The sequence below is a fragment of the Felis catus genome, chromosome B4 (assembly GCF_018350175.1).
Source record: "Felis catus isolate Fca126 chromosome B4, F.catus_Fca126_mat1.0, whole genome shotgun sequence".
Lineage (NCBI taxonomy): Eukaryota > Metazoa > Chordata > Mammalia > Carnivora > Felidae > Felis > Felis catus.
In genome coordinates, this window is record NC_058374.1 from 103,404,841 (window position 1) to 103,424,660 (window position 19,820).

The following is a 19,820-nucleotide window of genomic DNA, read 5'->3' on the forward strand; positions in this document are numbered from 1 at the left end:
CTTCGGTTGTAGGATGTTTAACAGAAAGATCTGTGGGCACGTGCATATGGCAACTTAAACTACATTGTAATGGGACTTGAGTTGAAAACATACGCATATCATCTTAGTTTACTTTTCACTTCTAAAGAAAACGTTACGAGAACATCTAGACATTCTAGAAACAATTGATACGATTTTATTTCACCCTTTTTTCTCAAAGGACAGGTAATTATTTATTGTGAATAAAACACACATAACAGATCAACAATTAGGAATCATGGTTATCTTCTGTGACATCAGGAGATAACAACAGGCTTTTTGTGGGTTTGATGCTGCTGTCTTATTTAGAAGTTGTGAAAGACTAATATAGGCCAAAAAGGAGTATGATGTGCAGAAGCAGGGTAGGGTGTAACTAATACGGGCTCAGGTAAGCAGCTGCCATGCATCACTAATGAGAGACTCAGCCAAAGAGTTGCCTGCAAGCTCTAAAGCTTCAGATGCTGTATGTAGTTAGAAAGACTGGAATTTCCTTTTGAATTACGTTGTTACAAAGTTATATTTATAAGAATTTGAGCACTCGACGAATGCGCCAACTTCTAAGATGCCATCATAGTAAAGACCAACAATTTGGTTGCATTTCAGGGAGAAAGGCTCCACTGAAATGAACATTGTGAGGAAACTCAATTTAATGATACCTCGGAGTATATTCTTGCTTCATTTACTGTTGTCATTACAAGGTAAGAAGTTATATGAAATTTTTACCTGATTTTATTGTGTGTTAGTCTCTCTTGCAACTGATATGAACAGTTTTCCCTTACACTGGAAGGCACTTTGAAGTCACTGGAATGAATAGATACTAAATGACCCCTAGATCATCTTTTTCAAAGTTCTTGGTAATGTAGATAATTTTGGGACTTTAGTTTTTATTTGTGTCTTTTCTTCAGATGTTAAAATCATGCTTTTATTATCATAAGTAACTATACTGGAAGAAACTCTGATTCTAATTTTTTCTTTTCTTTTTTTTTTTCCTAATTTTTTCTTTTCTAAAAGATGATTTAAAATGGTTGTCGATATAACTTAAACATTTGAAATTTTATAATAAATAAAGAGAAAAAGATTACCTAAACTTTCTTCATGCCATCAACCCAAGAATGGTGAACAGTTATTGTGAGAAGGACTTTAACATTTGGGGCTAAAAATTGATTTTCAATGATTTTTATAACAATTTTATTTATAAATTAATTCGTATAGAATATTTTCATGGAGAAAGCATTTATTTACATCCACTTATTAGTTTTTAATCCTGAAAAGAGCTGTATATTTTGAAGCTTGTAGGGGAAGTGAGAGAAATTACTGAAACATAAGACTAGAGGGGTCATGGACTCAATCTTTCAATCCTTGTAGTGACAGAAATTCCAAGGAGAAAATGTCATAGAGTATTGAGAGCTGGAGGAGACTTTACAGATGGACTTGTCCAACACCATCATTTTTTTTTATGTGTTTGCTCTCTTGCTTAAACTTGGCATTTGCTAAGTGGTAGGACCAAGACTAAAATTTGGAGCTCTGACTCCAAATCTAGTGCTTCTCCCACTGTATTTATGATGTCTCTACAAATCTAGGTACACTGTTCCTTCTGTCTGGATTACCAGTTACTTTGATGACTCACAGGAGAATTTGCTGCTCAACATCCTCTAGAAAATGCAAAATAACTCCCAGCAAAACTCAGACTAAGTTTTAGAATTTAGGTTACAATGATTTGTTTAGTAACCAGAACATATGACCTCCATATATGGATAATTTGTTCCCCATTCTTATACGTGTATATTTATCTCTGGCAGGATATATTTGTGCATCATCCATCTTGACGAAAGTATCTAAGTGAGTACTTCTTGTTCTTTCTGTCCTCTAAAACATAAGTTAATGGGAATGAGCAGAGCTCAGCAGATAAATGTATCTGCTTTTGAAAAAAAATAAACTATTTTACAAAATAAGGGCATGAGATGTAGTTCTTTAAAATATTTCCACAAATTAAAAATTCTCAGGCATTCATCTCCCTATTTATGAAGAAAAAGTTTTTCCTTTCATTTTAATTATAAGATGAGTTTTTGGTGGGGTCCAATGATGTAGATACTAAGGAGATAATACTTTCACTTCAAAGATTTATAAAGAAGTTATGTTCAATAATCCCCCCTTTTATATTCTTATTATTAATATACATTGTTGATTATAATCATGCTATATCTTAGCATAGAGTAAAACAATTTTTAATGATAAAAATAAAATTGTTCTAGCACTAAATAATGAAAATCACTTTCTGAACTAAACCGATCTGCTTGACGGAAAGCAGAATTCTATTCCTCATTTGATTTTGATAAATCACAGATTGATGTGCTTATTCACACTAATGTTAATCTGTGCTTTATGACATGGAAAGGGAGAGAAGTGAATATCATGTCTGGAAAAAGTGAATGTGCTCTTGGCGAATACTTAACTCACGGGTTTTATGGTCATGTGGAGAAAATATCGTGTGTTGGTGTTACGATATTACGCTATTTTGTTTACTTCTCTATCTTCAAGTTCCTTCCTAAAATTCAGTTTACATCAGAGACCGGAGAGATTTGGGGACACTCTTGAATTTTGTAAAACGATACAGCACCGCCACCCAAATCTAACCCCTCCAAAAGGGGAGGGGGACCTTTTAAATGTTAAACCAAGAAAGACCTCTTTGATAAAGTGATGGAAATCAGGAGGAAAACATCAGCTCTCTCTTGGGAAAGGCTTGTTCAGGTTGCCTAGGGGCCTTTGACTATACAAGTTCTTTTTGTTTTCTTCCAGAAACGGGTTTAATGAAAATCGACAGAAAAGAGCTCTTTTAGCAGCACAGGTAGGTTATGCCTCAGATGGAAAGAGGCAGAGAAATAATCCATTCTGCTTCGGGACTCTGCTGTCACTTCAACAATGAGACCTTTGTGAAGGGGAAAAAATGCTAAAAACAAGACAGGAAGGAGAAGAGGCAAAGTAACTTCTCTACTGCTTTTCTACAACCCTCAAATTCATGCTTAGTTCATGTTTACTCGTTCAGTAGAGTGCTTTTTTGCTATTTACCTCAGTTACCTACTGATAGGCTCACAGCATGTGTGGGAGATTGAATCTCATCTACATGCCAGAAATTTTTAATCGTTTTAAAAATTAAGCACGATAGCAGGGTGATGCAATCAAACAAATACGAGTGAACAGGGGCAGAGAGAGGTCTACATGATCTGAGTTAAGTACTTGCAAAAAGGCATCAGAGGTGTCCTGATGTCCTGACAGACAGCTTTTATATTGTCTGACAAATCTTGATGACAGACACCTCTGGAGAGGTGACCTCTATTTTTGGAGGGCAGGTAGCACTGAATCTGAGGAGGCCCTTCTGCTTGGGTCCCCTTATATAAAGGATTTAGGGTAACATAATTACAATATTTGCAAACTATGATTGGAATGTTCAAATAGGTGGATTTAAAAAATATTTCTCTATAAAAGATGGGTGGTAAAATAGAGAATCCTAACTTAAAGGTATTCATGGGAAAGTAATGTGATTTGAATATTTGTATAGCGAACGACTTATATATTCAAGGAGGCCTTTGTCAAAATCTGAATTGCAATCAGTTCTGCTAGTATTTTCTGGTAAATGCCTGAATTTTTACATGTTTTGGTGTTAATTAAAGAGAACTGAAGATGGATTTGATAGGCCATTTGTGTCAATTTAGAGGACAGAACTAATTTATTCAGAAATCTTTTTTTTTTTTTTGTAGTGAGATGGGCAAAAGATTGTCTTTGGAATGGAAACACTTTTTTCCCCCTTAAAAAGAGTGTTTTGTGTACTTAAATACTTCTGCATCATGTGAAGTGGTTAAAATGATGTTTCTCTGAGAAATTTAACTACATATTTGTCAGTTGACCATGTAAACCACAGAAAGACATTAGCATGACTCAGTAGAAAATCCATTTTGAGAAAAAAATGCATGTTGGTGAACCTACTAGTTTCAAAAATCTGTGAAATAGACCCCAAAGTTGTCCCATGAAGTGACCTGTGGATAGGGTTATACTATTGTCCATTTAGGTATTTTTAGAATTTGTATAATTTACCCCAAAGGAGTTACCTGTGGTTATTAAGTCAGGAGCACACTTACTTGTGTTGGTTTCCCATTTAGAGAGAACCTGTTTAACATCTGAACAGGTTTTAAAAGAAGAAATGCTGAAGAAGGGCAGTGAGGTCATCATCATGCGCTGCATGAAATTTCATCCGTCATAAGTCCAGTCTTGCCCACTGATTCATAACTTCTGCTCTAGGAAGACAGAGCATCGATGGATAGATACTTGTGAGAGTAAGGATTCAGGAATATGTTGGCAATGAGATGAAGGATGAGCAAAGAAAGGGTAGACACAAACCTCTGTTTCTCTGTGCTTCCCATCCTCCTGTGGGGATGTTATCAGCAAGGAGGAAGAATGGGCTATCATCTTGTATCAGTTATGTGAACGTATGTACCCACTGCCTGGACTTCTTTTGCACTTGCCTTACATTTCAGAAATCTTCTCCTGAAAGCAGGTGCTGAGAGACTTAGGTACAGCCAATTTATTTGGGAAGTACACAAGTAAGGGAGAGAGAAAAGTGGGACCAGGAAGGGAGAAAATCCCAGAGTGTAGAAAGGAGGGGTTTGGGGGCTCAGTCTTGGTGGTGGTCCCTTTCAGAGAGGATGAGAGAGAATCCCAAGCAGGCTCCGTGCTGCCAGCACAAACAGTGAGATCATGACCTGAGCTGAAATCAAGAGCTGGACGTTCAACTGACTGAGCCACCCACGCTCCCCCAAAATCTTTTATAGTCATAGTTCTAAACAAGGCTGGGGAGGCAGATCATTCCCATTTGAATTATGCTTGTTTTCAGTTTCATTGTTATTTTTTGACGACATACCAGGGACCACGCTAGAGACATAAAATGAATATCAGTGCCTATTGCTTAGATTCTAAATTCTAATGAAGGTAAGACTATAAAGAAGTCATTTCTGGGGCACCTGGGTGGCTCAGTCAGTTAAGAGTACAACTTCAGCTCAGGTCATGATCTCACAGTTCGTGAGTTCGAGCCCTGCGTCGGGCTCTGTGCTGACAGCTCAGAGCCTGGAGCCTGCTTCGGATTCTGTGTCTCCCCCTCTCTCTGCCTCTCCCCCACTCATGCTCTGTCTCTATCTCAGAAATAAATAAACATTAAAAAAATTTTAAAAAGAAGTCATTTCTGTGTAACTTATTCATTGAATCTGACACCATCAATTATTTGCCATTATTTATATGACTTAAAAATAAAATGCTCTCCATTGTAAGTGTAAGATTCCATTCTGAGTTCAGGTTAGTTAAAAAGGTAAAAGCTATGTATGTGTCTTGTCTTAGCACTGGTGAAATGTAGTGTGATGCAGGGAATGTGTGGTAATTAGGATGCTTCCGTAATGAGGAGGCCAGTGTGCTAAGCACTTGTAGTTTCCATGGAGTATATATACCCTAAGTTAAGTGAAAGGATATGGAGAAAAAAAAAGGCTTGATCTTTCTTGTCTGGTGCATTCAGTTTTTGCCTAGTAATAAAAATCGGTAACTTGTTTACAACCCTTGTTCTATGCCTGGCACTGCTCTTTGTGCTTTCCTTATCCCATTGCATTTAATACAATTCTACTCTTATTCCATTTTATAGATTGGGAAACTGAGGATGAGGAGGTTAAATAATTTGTTTAAGCGGCTTCTGGGTGGCTCAGTTGGTTAAGCATCTGACTTGGGCCCAGGTCATGATCTCACGGTCCTTGAGTTTGCGCCCCATGTTGGGCTCTGTGCTGACAGCTCAGAGCCTGGAGCATGCTTCAGATTCTGTGTTTCCCTCTCTTTCTGCCCCTCCTCCACTCACACACTCTCTCGCTCTCTCAATAGTAAATAAACATTAAAAAAATTTTTTTTTCAAATAATTTGTTCAAGGTTATAAGCCTGTATAAGTCAGAGTTGAAACCAGTAGACAATGTTAGTGAGCATCAGAGATAATTCACTGGAGCTGAAGTAAGAAGATTTTAGTGCCCAGGAATATTGGTGGCTATGTTAGATGCGGACAGTTGGAAACATTACGGCTGCAGAGAGAATAAAAACTTGCTGTCTTGGGGGAATCAAAGTCACAGACTGTTGTGAATTTAACTTAGTGTGAAGACAGAGGCAATGGCAAAATGGGGAGATTGAGCAGTGAGGATAAACCAGGGAAGAATGAGAACAGGAAATAATGGAATTGGAGGCATAGTGTGGCTCAAGGAATTTAGAAAGGAGTGTTGAAGTGTGAGAAAGAGTGTGGGAGTCCTCTTTCCTGGAATGGGGCAGGTGTGGGTATTAAAAGAACAAGTCTTTACTGGAAAATGCCAAAATAAAACTGCATGTAGGAAGGAGACCAGGATCTGTTGAGGTAGGACTTTGTACCTGAAGTCACATTCCCTCTTCCCACTTTCTTCTTGTCCGTCAACCTTTCCAGTTTTTCTAACAACATCTAGTATTTGATTTGACAGTTATGTGGAAAATTTTGGGAGCATGTGTTCTTCTGGTGAACGTAGAAATGCTATTGGAAAGGACATTGCCTCAGACCATACACTAAATTATCATTGACTTTGAATAAAAACCCTTAAGAGATTAGGCCTAGTAAACCACAATTATTTGCTTATAAGCTATATTGACCTCCAAAAATCTTAAGGTTTTATCTGGGTTTCTTACGTAAATATAAATCTCTTTATTGCTAGGTGTCTATGTGTGAGGCACTATGGTGGACTTTTTACATACATCATTTTAATCTATTGTCATAACGGCACAATTAAGTAGATACCATTATTCCCATTTTACAGACAAGTAAAAGAATACACGAAGAGGTTAAGAAACATTTTTTTTTAAGAACTTAGGAAACTTGCCTATGTCTATGTAATGGCAAAATCAAGACTCTAATCCAGGTCTGTCTGATTCCATAATTCATACTCTTAACCATTACCTTTAAGTGGCTGGGGGTCTATAAAAAGATATACTTAAATGGCCTATGAACTTCAAAGTGTCAGTTCTTTGGAGATGGAGGGTGACACACAGTGCCAAAGCAGAAGCTTCTGTGGATGGTGTCTTCACAAATGGCTCTGCAGGTCCTCGTCTGTTGGTCCATCAGCCACATGCATTTTCTCCAGATCGATCTGCACTTGGAAATATCAGAGAAGAGCTACTTCTGTAGGCAAAGCAGTCAGTTAATGCAAAGATTAGACTCCACTCAGGCTCTTTTCCAAAGAGGAGAGGGAGGCAGGAGAAGAACTGAGCTCAAAGAGGAGAAAGACTTACCCAAGTCAGGTAAGAGGCAAAACCAAAGCTTGAAGTCACATCCTCTAACCACAATCCGAGGAGCCCTTTCTGCCTCATCGAGATGCCTCCGTAAGTCAAGGACACAGAGTCAGCACTTTATAATTGCTGTATCTGTAACTATTTCCCCAGAGTTTCTAATTTGCTTGTTTGGCTCAAATTAAATAATTTAACTATTTTGAATTCTTATTTCTTTCTCTCCAAGTTTGAAGCAACGTCTCCAAGATATTTCTTCCATGAAGCTATTAATTGGGGTGAAAGCAAAATAAAAGGTTGGTGTCACGCCTACGTTTTTCTGTTTGCTTTCTTAAAAGACCCCTTTGAGAAATACATTGAATTAACTATTGCCATTTAATGCATGAAGGAAACTGAGCCAAGGTGGTAATAATAGAATAGTTAAGTTCACTTTATGTAGAAATTTGAATTATTTTTGTAAATTAGCAGGGTTAAACAATTACACGAAGCTGATAGCTACGTGATCAGGAAAGATATCACTGGGTATCAGCAAATTTCTTTGTGAGTCATTTACTTGTTCCTTGATTCCCTGACATCTTTATTCTGGCTTACCCACTTCCCATTTCCATTAAGCATAATGCTGATGATAGTTTGAAATTGAATTCCAACTTTTCCTTTTATTTAAAATAGCAACTATTCCTGGCTAGTTTTGGCTAGCCAGGAGAATGCCAAACAGGGTTGTAAATAAATTTCTGAAGGAGATACATTTGTTTGTCTAGATATTTATTTATTTATTTGATATTTATTTATTGTAAAAATGTAAGATTGTGTTCTAAGATAAAATTTATAGGGAAAAAACTGCATTTAAATTTGTGAAAACATGACTTTACCTGGATCAGTGGATCAATCAAAATCAAATGGAAACAGCTCATTTTCCCTCAGTTAAGAGTTGGAGAGAGAATTGTAGGTCTTTGAATGTAAAAAGACTTTAAATTGATGGATCTTAAAAGTAGAATAATAATAGGATTTTCTTATTCTTGACTTTGTCAGAATGGTGGTTAATTCATCACAGTTCGTTAACTGCCTTCCATGACCTTAACATATTCCTGAAAGGCTCAATCTTTAGTACTTCTTTATGGTGACTCAGAGATGTCTTCTCGTTCTCTTGATGTGTTACTTAAATTCTTCCTGCTTGAAATTTGCCAATTACTCCTTGTCCTCTCTCCTTTTTAGAGGAAAAATTTTCACTGTGATTCATTTGCATTTTAAAAACATACTCAGTAGCTCATAGTTTCTTGCTTCCTCTTTTCAGCATAATCCTTTGGGGCAATTTTTCTTTCCATGAAAAAGAGCATTTTTGGTGAAGGCCGGCCATGACTTTGGTTTATACCCATTAAAGTTAAGTATGAGTCAGGAAGAATGTATTATTTGTAATGGAGCCTGAAGATTAATTAATACACACACTTTGGATGAAATATTTAATTCTTCTCTTCAAAAATGGGAGCTTCCATTTGAGTTTTTTAATGCTTCACCTGATCCCTCCAGCTAATGATGGACGCTATTCTTTAATACACTTGCTCCTGGAGACGGAGACCATTGGACGTGCAGCCAGGGCCAAACTCCGTCAACAGAATCATCTGCAGTTTGTGCATTTCTGGTTCTCATCATCTGGGACAGGGATTCCTTACATGGGAACTTGACCTTTCAATTGCTTGAAGGAAGCTAACCTTTGCTCTCAGGGTGGTTTGAGATGTGAAATCCTGTCTTTCTTGTTTCACAGCACACATAATGAAATGAACTAGATAGAGACTTGACAGGCTTAATTCTTTAGCTCATCAAGGCAAGAGGCCCAGGGTTCTGTTTGAATTAATAATGGTTACAGTTAGTCCAAGCTAAATCTTGACATTTTATGTTTATAAGAACTGAGGCACGCCAGAAGATAACTTATTTTTTTTGCCTGTCAGGTTCTTGTCCTCATGAATGTCTTAATGGAGCTTTCTGTTCTAAGACTGGTACATGTGACTGTCAAATATTTCAGGCACTTGGGACACGGTGCCAGATTGGTAAGTTTCAGGGATGCTTGAGGGAATTACAAGTCGAGGGGAACTTTAAGGTTAATTTGCTATGTAAGTGTTCAGCCACTGGGGATTGGGACAATCATATTACATACTAACTAGAGTGTCCATAATTCATTCCTATAATTTAGAAACAATGTAAAAGAAAATAGGTATGTCCACTTTCCTTTCTCACTGATCTCTACAACTTCCTCCAGCCTGTTTTCCACTTTACATTATATTAATCCATTAAACTATGTTCTTATTCATTTCTCTGTTGCTTTATAAATCAGATTTGTTATTTGGAGCCCTCATTCTTTTTGACTTTGAATTAACTGGACATTCTGTACATAAAATAGAAACAATTTTGAGAGCTCTTCAAAGGCAGAGGGTTTTTCAAAAATATTTTTATCCACAGTGTCCAGGATAAGGTCCGACATCAACAATGATAGATATTAATTTGTTTAATGAGTATTTATGGAATGTCTATTAAATCCCAGGCCTGGCACTGGGGCTACAATAGTGAGCAATATAGACATGTTTCTGCCCTCCTGGAGGTTACAGTCTAGAGGAAGGGACTGATGCACAATGGATACTCATTAATTATACTTGTACCACATGCTATAAAAGAAAGTATAAGATTCTATGAAAATATGCAACAGAGGCAAGGCATACTGTCAGAGAAGTCTGAGTAATGAATGTGTTATTTTCCTGTAAAGGCCAAAGTTGGCCAAGGCTAATAAACTTAGGTAAAATTACAAAGAAAAGGCACAATGATTGTGCCTTATCTCTATGTTCCCTATAGCATGTGTTAAAATGTTACACACTGAGTGCTCTGTAAAGGTCATTGACTTCCATATTATTCTAGAGGGAAGGGTCTAGAAAATCAAAATAGAATAGAGGATTATCCACAAGGGGACAAAGGGAGGAAGACACGAGAACAGTGAAGATGAAGTTGTACAATTTAAGATGATAGTTGCTTAAAATTTGGTCAGTCTGAGGTCATGGATTCCTAAGTTCCAGCATACTTTGGATGACTAATGCTCCCTATCCCTAGGTCTCAGACATATAAACATGATTTTTCTTTTGCCAGTGGTTATTTTTCTCTGTGGACAGTATTAAGATATATTTTTTTAAAAATTGCAGAGTCTGGAATACTCTAATGCTGTTCATGCAAATTTTTAGGGCACTCAATGGGGACATTTCTTTCTTTTCTGAGGCATTATATTTGTTTTATCACTGTTACCTTCTTTTACTGTATCATTTCCCCCACTCTTCTCTTCTTCCAGAGTCTTCCTTTAAAAGCAAAAGTTAAGGAATTTTCTAACATAAATCCTTTCTTCAAAACAGCTTGGAGACCACGTTTTCCTTCAGGAGAGTTTAACAGTTTTGCGAGCAACTCATAGTTTTATGTTAGTTATTTTTTTCTGTGATACTGACTGCCAAAGGGAAATATTTATTTTACTGAAAATTAGAGTCACCTACCATAACTGAATCCTGCCAGAAACAGGGTGTAATTTGTTTTATTCTACTAAATATGATCCTATTTCTTTTCAGTGCCAAATATGGGCAATGGCAGAGATGGGATTTGCAAAACCTGGGGACAGTACCACTTTGAAACCTTTGATGGCATTTACTATTATTTCCCAGGAAACTGTTCTTACATCTTTGCAAAGGACTGTGGTAATTTGGAGCCTCGGTACACTGTATGGGTAGGTGATCCTAGGACATAATTAACTTAAAGATTTTTTTTTCTGGCAAGTCTGTATTTTTAAAGTACAGGACAAATGATGGAAAATGTATAATAATCATAGCATGCATACTTAGGGCTCTGACTGGGGAAGGAGAGGGATTGGTTCTTACTGGAATGGACTAAATATGTAGCTAAATTGGGTATATTCTATTGAGATGGAGCCTTGGACTGGGAGAAGAAGGGTTTGGATCCAGGTGGGAGAGAATTGCAGGCAATGCAGAATGTCTGTATCACAGATGTCAAATTATATCAACTCCAGTTAATGTCCTTATTCTTCAGATTTGATGTGAATGTTTTGAAGAGGGAGTGGGTTTGGGCACCAACCAAATTGCTCACACACATTTCCTTCCTGATACTTCCAGTGTGAGGTGCACCTGGATTAATGTTTCTCAAAGGTGCCCTTTGGTATGAGCCCAAGATGGGCATTCAGGAAACAGAGCACATAAGCACAGGCTCGAGGCATGGAGGCAGGCAGCTAATTACTAGGTAGATTCATACTACAGGATTGAGCTCAGAGAGTTAGTGCTTAGTTGAAGAACTCTTGATTCAGAAAAATTCTATTTTTTATAACTTTGTTTATTTTGAAAGAAAGAGAGAGAGTGAGAGAGAGAGATAGCACAAGTGGAGGAGGAGCAGAGAGAGAGGGAAAGAGAGAATCCCAAGCAGGCTCCACGTTCCGTGCTGAGCTTGATGCGGGGCTTGATCTCACGACAGTGAGATCAAGACCTGAGCCAAATCAAGAGTCAGATGCTTAAATGACTGAACCCCCCAAATGCTCTGATTTGGAAGAATTCTTAAGAGAAATTCAAGCACAGGGGCACCTGGGGTCTCAGTCAGTTAAGCATCTGACTTTGGCTCAGGTCATAATCTCATGGTTTGTGAGTTCAAGCCCCAAGTCAGGTTCTGTGCTGACAGTTCAGAGCCTGGAGCCTGCTTTGTATTCTGTGTTTCCCTCTGTCTTTGCCCCTCCCCTGCATGTGCACACTCTCTCTTTCCCAAAAGTAAATAAAAATTAAAAAAAAAATACAAGCTGCAGAGGGGTTTTAGTTGAACCAATAAAGTCAGGGACCTCTTTCCCTGCCTCACCATCTTCCCCTGTATTTCCAGCTATCTCAAAACACAGTCAGGAAACTGCTGTGCTATCCTGTTCAAAAGCTAAAACTCTTCATAGGCATTATTTGTTTCAATTCCTGCTTCCCTTTTCCCTTCTAACTTACATTAGAGTTGCCAAAATTCTCCTCCTCTCCTAGGTGATGCAAATATTAAAAAGTAGGCCCTGAAGCTTTTTAAGAACAACAAATCCTTGTGACCCAGAAAGGAAATGAAGTCTATTGAAAGTTAACTTACCGGGCTTAAAGATAAAAAATTCCCATGTCTCCTTAGATAGGGAAGTTAGTGGCATGCATCTTTGGTATTTACAGGGCTCCTATTTTCAGTCACTTATTGTCTGTTACTCCTCCACTCTTTCTCTGGGTTTATCACTTAAACACCTTCTGACTCCCTCATTGAAATGTTCTTGTCCAGGGTCTCACTCCTTTGAAGAATAAAGTGTCGACTAGATACTCTGTCCTTTGTTAATAACACACAGTGCTAAACTGTGCTCCCAGAGTTAATATTGTTTCTACTTGGCTCTGTCTTGGATGGTGGAAAATTTTCAAGTCAACAAATCCATTTGCTTTAAATGTCATCTTTCCCCTGATTATAGAAGTAGTTCACTTCTCTTGTAGAGAACTTGAAAATTTCAGAGAAGTCTAAAAAAATAGAAATATCAGTAAGAGTTACCATTGCTAATAGCTTCATATATTTTCTTCTACACTTTTTTCTGTGACTTTTAAACACATTTATAATTTTGAAATCATACTATGTATAATTTTCTGTCCTAGATTTTTACCTGATATTATGTGAAGAAATTTCTTCCACGTCAAGTATTCTTAAAACCCATTTTTTTAGCTGTATTTGTTTCAATTTGTGGAATACTCAAATTATTTACTTATGCCCTGTTTTAGAAATTTAGGTTTTCAAAAATTTTTTCAGTATTTTAATAGATAAATTGGTAAACATCTTTATGCATATATCATTTTTCATATTCCCAGTCCTTTTTCTTTTTAAATTTAATTTTACTTTTATAAAAATAATACATGTATACAGTCTAAAAAATTCATCTAAGGCAGTGAAGCAAAACTGTAGCCCCTGTTTGCCTTCATTCCCAACCCTAGCTAAAATCTGGCTCCCCAAAGGCAATTTCTCTAGCTCTTTAAGCTGTTTCTTCAGGCTTTTATCTTACATGCCAAAATATGTTATTATTTCTTTATCTTTCAAGTTAGGCTTTACTCATTCATTTCTGACTATGGAAGATGGAATCATCTTTGTTACATCACCCTTCCTGCCCCTAACGCACACACACACACACACACACACACACACACACACACACACTTTCCTTCCCTCCTCTTAATGGGGTTATATCACCATCTTAGGTTAAATGATATGTGGTTTTTACATTATTGTCATTTACATATTATACCTTTATGAATTCATATAAATATTGTTTAGACTTGAGCCCAATAAGTTATTATTTAATTTCTATTCTTTGTGCATTTGTATAGAGTTAGCATTTACTCCATTTTTTGTTTGCTACATTTTCTATGTTCCAATCAATAATGTTTTTTTAAGTTGATTTATTTATTTTGAGAGACAGGATGTGAGCAGCAAAGGGGCAGAGAGAAAGGGAGAGAGGGAGGATCCCAAGCTGGCTCTGCACTGTCTTTGCAGAGTCCAACATGGGGCTCAAACTCATGAACTATTAGATCATGACCCAAGCTGAAACCAAGAGTAGAACGTTTAACTGACTGAGCCACCCAGGTGCCCCCTAATTTTTTTTTAATTTCAAATTCTCTATCTCCATACATTTCTTCTCAATGTGGTCAGATTTTTATACTTTGCTTTTTGAATGTTTGAAATTAACATTGGAATGGGGTAAGAGATTCTAAAATTCCTCTCCTTCCTTTTCTTCTCTTTGCTTTTATTTTCTTTCTTGTTTTCTTTTCTTCCTTGTTTGTTTCTTTCCTTCTTTTTTCCTTCCTTCCTTCCTTCCTTCCTTCCTTCCTTCCTTCCTTCCTTCCTTCCATCCTCACTCGCTCTTTCCCTTCCTCCCTCTTTCTTTCTTTCTTTCTTTCTTTCTTTCTTTCTTTCTTTCTCTTTCTTTCTTTCTTTCTTTCTTTCTTTCTTTCTTTCTTTCTTTCTTTTTTTATCTTTCTTTCTCTTTCTTTTTTCTTTCTTTCTCTTTCTTTCTTTCTTTCTTTCTTTCTTTCTTTCTTTCTCTCTCTCTTTCTTTCTTTCTTTCCTCATAAACTAATTTTCCCATCAAGGTTTGAGAAATAATATTTGTCTTCCTTAAAATATTATTTTATTTTTAGAGCAGTTTTATTTTTAGAGAGGTTATAGTCACTTTTTTGCAATCTGTAAGTGTTGCATTGTGTAGAGCTCCATTTCATGATTCTTTAACATGACATGGGCATGCAAAATACAAATGTGTGTTTTTGTTGTGCTCTACTGTCCTCTTCCTAGAACTAATTTTATTCCAGTACATACCATGTATCTTTAGAATATTGACACTCAACATGTAAAGATTCAGATCATTTAAAAAATATGCTGAATTAATGTGTACTCTATGGAGTTAATTTTGCCGTCCAATTTCTGTGGTAAATCTTTTTTTCTCTTGGAAATCCTAAATGTAGTTGTAATTTTGTGAAGTGTCATAGGACTAATGGTGCTGTAGAACTGTAGACAGGCATTGTGGCTTTGGTGACTCGAATGAAGGCTTACATATCTGTTGCTGGTTCCTATGCTTTCTTTTCTTTTTTTTTTTTCTCTTTTAAGGTTCATAATAGCCCTAAGTGCCATGGTTCAGTGTATTACTGTTATCGGTCAATCAGCTTGTTCTTTTCAGACCAAGAGGAAATTCGAATTTATGGGCATGAAATAAAAAAGAATGGAATCAGGTAAGATGTGATAAATGATATAATAAAAATAACACCATGAATTAATAGAATTTCCGAACATCTCATGCTTGAAAGTGAATTATGGAGAGTAGGAAGAGAGAATTTCTTTCTTTTTTTATGTTTATTTATTTATGTATTTGTTTTTTAATTAATTAATTTTTAATTTACATCCAAGTTAGTTAGCATATAGTGCAATAATGATTTCAGGAGTAGATTCCAGTGATTCATCCCCTATGTATAACACCCAGTGCTCATCCCAACAAGTGTCTTCCTTAATGCCACTTGGCCATTTGGCTCATCACCACCCCCCCACCCCCACAGCCCTTCCAGCAACCCTTAATTTGTTCTATGTATTTAAGAGTCTCTTATGCTTTGCCCTCCCCCTGTTTTTATATTATTTTTGCTTCCCTTCCCTTATGTTCATTTGTTTTGTATCTTAAATTCCACATATGAATGAAGTCATATGATATTTGTCTTTTTCTGACTGACTTACTTTGCTTAGCATACATAATAGCCTCTAGTTCCATCCATATTGTTGCAAATGGCAAGATTTCATTCTTTTTGACTGCTGAGTAATACTCCATTGTGTATCTATATCTATCTATCTATCTATCTATCTATCTATACCACATCTTCTTTATCCATTCATCTGTCAATGGGCATTTAGGCTCTTTCTATACTTTGGCTATTATTGATTGTTGCTATAAACATTGGGGTACATGTGCCCCTTCAAAACATCACACCTGTATCCTTTAGATATATACCCATCAATTGCTGGGTCATACGGTAGTTCTATTTTTAACTTTTTGAGGAAACTCCATGCTATTTTCCAGAGTGACTGCACCAGTTTGCATTCCCACCAGCATTGCAAAAGAGATGAGAGGATTTCTTTCAAACAACAACCTTAAAGTTATAACATACAGATATTAAGACTTCAGCAAGCGCCAAGGCCAGTCATGTGACCAGGAATCCAACCAATTTAACCTCCTTAATGTTTGTGCAGGATACACTTATGTTTGATTAGATAGAAATGAGATTATCACATCCTTTTTCTAAGAAAGATTCAGGAGAAATCTTCATAGTTCAACTCTTATTTTTGTTCTCTTTCTTAAATCTTTTTCTTTCTTTTTTTCTTTTTTTCTGTCTTTTTCTTTCTTTCTTTCTTTCTTTCTTTCTTTCTTTCTTTCTTTCTTTCTTTCTTTCTTTCTTTCTTAGCAGTAACTTAAAATAAAACTAAACCTTTGGAAGTCTTTTCCAAATTTGTATGAATGAGGTTTGGATATTAATTGAGACTTTCCATTAGTGTTCTGACAATGATTCAGAGCCAATAAATAACTAGTCTTCTTGGGTAAATCAGAGAGACTCCCAGTTTTGCCTTCCTAGCTGACAAGAAGATCTGAGAGTTTTGGGTGAAGGAGCGTTTATTAGTTCGAAGAAAGGCTTTATACTTAATGTAGGAATGCTGTGGAATAGTCTACCTTCCAATCTAAATAATTGTAGAAATACTCAATTTAAAATATTCCTTGGCTGAGTTATGACAGAAAATGTAAATTGTGGGATGGAACAATTCTGTCTGTCATTTAGAATTCACTAGCAAGTGTTTGAACCCTAGGGATTCTTTCCAGCACAATGACCTTACCACCCTATGTACTTTGTTCTCAGTTTAGATTCCTCAAGAGGCAGCAGGTGATAGCATAAAGGGTTTTGGATGAAGCAGCAGGCAGCAGGCACTGACCTTGGCTTTGTCACAGTCAGGTGACCCCAAGCAGTCTCTCACCTCTCTCAGGCTTATTTTCTTGATCATTTGGGTTCTGTACTTCTCATTTTCTTAGAAAAGAAGGCTTAGCCATTTGAATGGGAATATAATGTAATTGCATATGTATTTCTTGGAGCTGAATTTAAGTAATTATTTAGGATTCCTTATATGGGATTTGGGGTAACATAATGGACCCTTTAAAAAATTATTGTTTTGTAAAACAAAAACACCATTCAAGTAGATTTTCGGGAATACTAACTCTTTGTTAAATCTCAAGAAAATATTTCTTTGAGGATTTTCATTTGTATCAGAGATTGCATTTATATGATTTGTATGATGGGAAGAGGATGATTTTCTTATTATTCGACTAAGTTGCTTATAATAATGCTGCATCTGGCCTAGGGCCTAATTCAAAGCAGGTGTTAGGGAAATATTTGTCAAAATCAAATCAAATCAACCCTGTAAGGCTCTGGACTTTGGTTCTTTCACCTGTGAAATGAAGGGTGTTGGTACATGTAAACCCATGAATAATTTTCAGCATTAATTTGTACATTCATTTTCGTTTGCATTGTGAATGTTTCCTGACTAGGTTGCGCGGAGTTTTTCTTAATTTTATGGGAGATTATCTAATTTTTACTATTATTCTCCATCTCTAGTGGCATTCTTTTATGTTATAGACAGCTGGGTAATTACAGTTAGGAATCTTTTATTTTTAAAATTGTATATTTCATCAAATTTTCTGTGAAAGGATCAAATGACAAATGATCAAACCAAAAAATACTCACAACCGAGCCACTCTATCTCCATACATTTAACATCCTATAGCTATGAAATACTTTTATGAAACATGATTCACTTTTTTCAAGTATAGCTTTAATAAACTTGCAAACTTAAACAATATTATTCATACTGACTTTTACTGTGAATTTAATATGAATTTCTCATGCTTATAATTTATATTTTTTTTAATGTTTACTTATTTTTGAGAGAAAGAGAAACAGAGCATGAATGGGGGAAGGACAGAGGGAGAGAGGGAGACACAGAATCCAGAGCAGGCTCCAGGCTCTGACCTGTCAGCACAGAGATGGATGCAGGGCTCAAACTCACCAACTGTGACATTATGACCTGAGCCGAAGTCAGAGGCTTAACCAATTGAGCCACCCAGGCACCCCTCATTCTTATAATTTTTAATAAGAATAGATTAGGGTTGTAGTTAACTAGAGTCTTATTTATTACCCAATATAAAGTTTAGTTATTTTCCTATTCTTATAACTAATTCTCCATAAAAAACTATTTGCAAACAGCTCTGTACAAGTGGTCGCAGATATTTTGAATGGTTTCTTTAGGGACTGTCACTTTGTTAGCCAGTAGGTTTGGTTTTACGGTTTTTGTTCAATGGGACTTGCTCTTTCTGGGAAGGAACTCTCACCAGTTTGAAACCTTTGAGAGAAATGTGTGGATATACCTACTAACGTCCTTCCTCACTCATATTACAGGTTATAAGTCTCAACTAGCATGACTATTTTAGTAAAAATGACTTTTTCCTTCCCTTTTTTTTTGAGAGAGAGAGAGTGCAAGTAGGGAGAAGAGCAGGGTTGGGGGGAGAGAGAGTGAGAGAGAGAGCGAGAGAGAGAGTGAGAGAGAGAGAGAGAGAGAGAGAGAGAGAGAGAGAGAGGGAATATCTTAAGCAGGCTCCATGTTCTGTGACAAGCCTGATGGAGGTCTCAGTCTCATGACCCTGGGATCATGACCTGAGCTGAAATCAAGAGTTGGATGCTCAATTGACTTGGCCACCCAGGCACCCCTCCTTCCATTTTCTTAATTATTAGCACTTGCTCTTTTCTGTAATATTCGTGGAAGGAGTCCAGTCACCTTTCAAAAGTATTTTAGGTGACTTACTGTGCTTTTAAAGTGTCCATTGCTCAGTTTTCTTCAGTTCTGTCATTTTCCCCACATCCTTTCTATGTGTACAGGGCTGTGAAAAGTGAAAAGACTAGACATTGGATTAGGAGTTTAAATAGTCAATGCAACCCTTGTTTAAAGAGGTCTAATTATATCCAATTTAAAATTATGAATATAACCCTTATGTAATACCATATGACAAAGTATTTTATATTCCCAATAATGAACTTTACAGTATTAAATATGTAAATTATAATTGATCATGCCCATAAATTTTTCTTTTGGAAAACAGCGACTTACACCAAGGTGCTGGTTTGGAGATAGAAGCTCTTAGTTCCTTACAGCCAAGTTTAAAAGAAAATTAAACAAAATCAGAGCTCAGTGTGTTTCCATATTTTCATCATTGTTTGTCCTTACTTCAAAATTGTTGAGCAGCATTTTTAGATTATCTTGAACTCTCTAGTAAAAAATAAATATATTTAAGCTCTCATTGGTTTAAATAAAGTTATTTTACAGATTTATAAAATCACTGATATTTAGCAGAAATGTATTTTCGGTTGGTTGAAAGAACCATTCAGTTATATGTGTAAAATCTTTATCAGTGTGGAAATAGGTCATCTATAATGGATTCCTCATCATAATGCTTAACTTGCCTTTGTTCTATTTTTCAAGTTTAACATTGCCTGAGACTATTGGGCAGGTTTTCATTGAGAAACTAGCTGACTATATTCTGGTGAAAACCTCCTTTGGTTTTTCATTGGCTTGGGACGGAATATCTGGAATTTACCTCAAACTGTCTCAGGAGCATAAAGGGAAATCATGTGGCTTATGTGGAAACTACAATGACATTCAATCTGATGATTTCATCATTCAGCAAGGTAAGTGGAGTGGAAGAAATGTGGGGTACTTCTGAGGTCTTCTTCCTTTACTGAGCCAGCTATTTGTATACAGAAGGGTGCAACTTGTCCTCGGTTAGGTAAAATTGGTAGCTATCACTTGTCTGCTCTAGTGATTTTAAGTGAAGCTTGAATAGGAAAATA

General features: G+C 36.5%; 1 protein-coding gene across 1 annotated transcript in view; it reads left to right on the plus strand.

Annotated features, from left to right (window-relative positions):
* Window positions 1-499: 499 nt before the first annotated feature.
* The window catches only part of OTOGL (otogelin like), a 140,699-nt gene continuing 121,378 nt past the window's right edge, over window positions 500-19,820 (plus strand). The window contains exons 1-8 of the mRNA XM_019835272.3: window positions 500-716; window positions 1,818-1,857; window positions 2,815-2,863; window positions 7,565-7,631; window positions 9,279-9,377; window positions 10,926-11,080; window positions 15,001-15,122; window positions 19,453-19,658. Coding sequence (XP_019690831.2) covers window positions 641-716; window positions 1,818-1,857; window positions 2,815-2,863; window positions 7,565-7,631; window positions 9,279-9,377; window positions 10,926-11,080; window positions 15,001-15,122; window positions 19,453-19,658 — 814 coding nt within the window. The 5' untranslated portion in view covers window positions 500-640. The remainder of the gene's footprint in view (window positions 717-1,817; window positions 1,858-2,814; window positions 2,864-7,564; window positions 7,632-9,278; window positions 9,378-10,925; window positions 11,081-15,000; window positions 15,123-19,452; window positions 19,659-19,820) is intronic.